Source organism: Prosopis cineraria, unplaced genomic scaffold, assembly GCF_029017545.1.
Source record: "Prosopis cineraria cultivar Desert tree isolate PC_DT_omini unplaced genomic scaffold, ASM2901754v1 PC1, whole genome shotgun sequence".
Taxonomy (NCBI): Eukaryota; Viridiplantae; Streptophyta; class Magnoliopsida; order Fabales; family Fabaceae; genus Prosopis; species Prosopis cineraria.
This window is the reverse complement of record NW_026555332.1, coordinates 46,624,646-46,626,675: the sequence shown is the minus strand read 5'-3', so window position 1 is coordinate 46,626,675 and position 2,030 is coordinate 46,624,646. Positions and strand designations below refer to the sequence as shown.

General features: G+C 39.8%; 1 protein-coding gene across 1 annotated transcript; it reads left to right on the top strand.

The window, feature by feature from the left end:
• Positions 1 to 432: 432 nt before the first annotated feature.
• On the top strand, positions 433 to 1,384 carry LOC129289746 (fasciclin-like arabinogalactan protein 11). Its single transcript, XM_054926514.1, has one exon. It carries the CDS (start codon positions 476 to 478, stop codon positions 1,202 to 1,204), a length of 729 nt encoding a protein of 242 aa, XP_054782489.1. The 5' UTR covers positions 433 to 475; the 3' UTR covers positions 1,205 to 1,384.
• Positions 1,385 to 2,030: the final 646 nt, after the last annotated feature.

Sequence of the window (2,030 nt, the reverse complement as noted above, 5' to 3'; positions counted from 1 at the left end):
TTAAATGCAAGTGTAACAAACCGAATTAAATCAAGTTGGTTGGTTAGTTCATGATCATGAGTAATAAAACAGAGAAGAAAAGTGTTCCTAAAATCAAGATCCAAAGCCAACACCGGTCCCGCCCACGAGAAACTTGAAACTAAAGCAAGCATGAACATATATAGAATGGCTCGATTTGTCTAAGCAATAACCAAAAACAACTACACTCATTGACATTTCAGCCCCACATCATCAATCTGCCGATCCTACCTGTTTTTTCTTCTTCTCGAAGCAATTCTTCCCCTAATCTCTCAGGTTCACAGAAAATTTTAACACACTGACGTCCTCTTGCCACCTTGCATTGCAACCTTTCACCAAACTTTTACCAATCAAATTCCATTCACCTTCATTATATATATATATATACCACAATGCCTCCTTCCTCTCCACTTGCTACGTATTTGTGTTCTTTCTTTCTCAGAAAACCTGCATCTCAATGGCAAATTTGCGATTCTCCCGTGTGGCAATCCTCCTCCTCCTCCTCCTCTTCGTCCATACAATTTCTGCTCAAACAGTACCAGCAGGCCCCACCAACATCACTCAAGTCCTAGAGAAGGCGGGTCAGTTCACTACCTTCATCAAGCTTCTCGAAGCTACTCAGGTGGCGGGCAGAATCAACGCTCAGCTCAACAACTCAAACCAAGGCCTCACTATCTTCGCACCCACGGACAATGCCTTCGCAAGCCTAGAATCAGGCACACTCAACTCCATCAATTCCCAAGAACAGCTCCAGCTCGTGCAGTTCCACATCCTCCCCACTCTCTATACCATGTCCCAATTCCAGACTGCGAGCAACCCCTTACAGACGCAAGCCGGAAATGGAGGCGACGGTCAGTTCCCCCTCAACGTCACCACCTCGGGAAACCAAGTGAACGTGACCACAGGAGTGGTCGACGCAACTGTCGCTAACACTATTTATAGTGACAGCCAGCTTGCGGTGTATCAGGTGGATCAGGTGCTGCTTCCTTTGGCGCTTTTTGGCGCGCCCCCAACGGCGGCACCGGCTCCCGCGCCCACTAGGCCGGAGAAAAATGTCCGGGCTTCCGATTCTCCTTCTTCAACTACATCGAATAACACTTCCGGTGTGTTGGGTCTCAGTGGCCTTAGAGGGGTTATCCTCAGTATTGCAGTTACTGCTATGACTGCTTCGTGTTCGTTTCCTTAATCCAGGGGTTGATTCTTTTTCTTTTCTTTTCTTTTTTAATTTTTAATTTCATTGAGCGAGTGTTCAGTTGATTGCTGATTGCTGATTTTGAATTTTCGATGGAGATCTCGTGGTGTATTATTGCTAGCTGCAAAATTATAAAATGTCTTCAATGCAACTGAGAATTGTTTGTCACTGAAATACTCGTGCAAGTTGGGAAGGCGTATGTACTTACCAGTTTCTTGAAGAATATATAACGAAAAGGAAAGCCATCCTTGAATTCCAACTCGCAAGAGTTAAACGAGAAAATAGATATTGAGGTCATGTGAGTTATAACTCTTTCCAGTTTTCGTTGTCAAGGGCATATTGATTCTCAAATTTAAATCAACTTAGGATACATAAAAATATCAATCAATCATGGGGTATATAAATACATAGTACAGCAATAAGTGAAAGCTGTACTATTCATCTTAGGCAAAATCACACGTCCAAAGAAAAGTATTAAATATATCTTATAACTTTATTTTCTTAAAAAAAAACATAAACTTTTAAAATTACTCTTCATTTAATATACAATGATAAAAAAAATATTTAAAAAATAAAATAAAAAAGATAATATTAAAAACCATTATTAATAAAATTTTATTTTTTTTAAGTTATTTTATATTTTAAAATATTAAAAAAATTAAATGTTTTATAATTTTAAACGGGGAAGATAATGAACTAAAAATCCTTCCATATTTGATGGCTGTCAAATTGCTTTTTCTCAACCAACACTAGGCCCATGTGGCCTAAAACAATAGTGGGCCCGTCGTTTCTTCAAGCAAAAACTCTGGATCCCAATTCG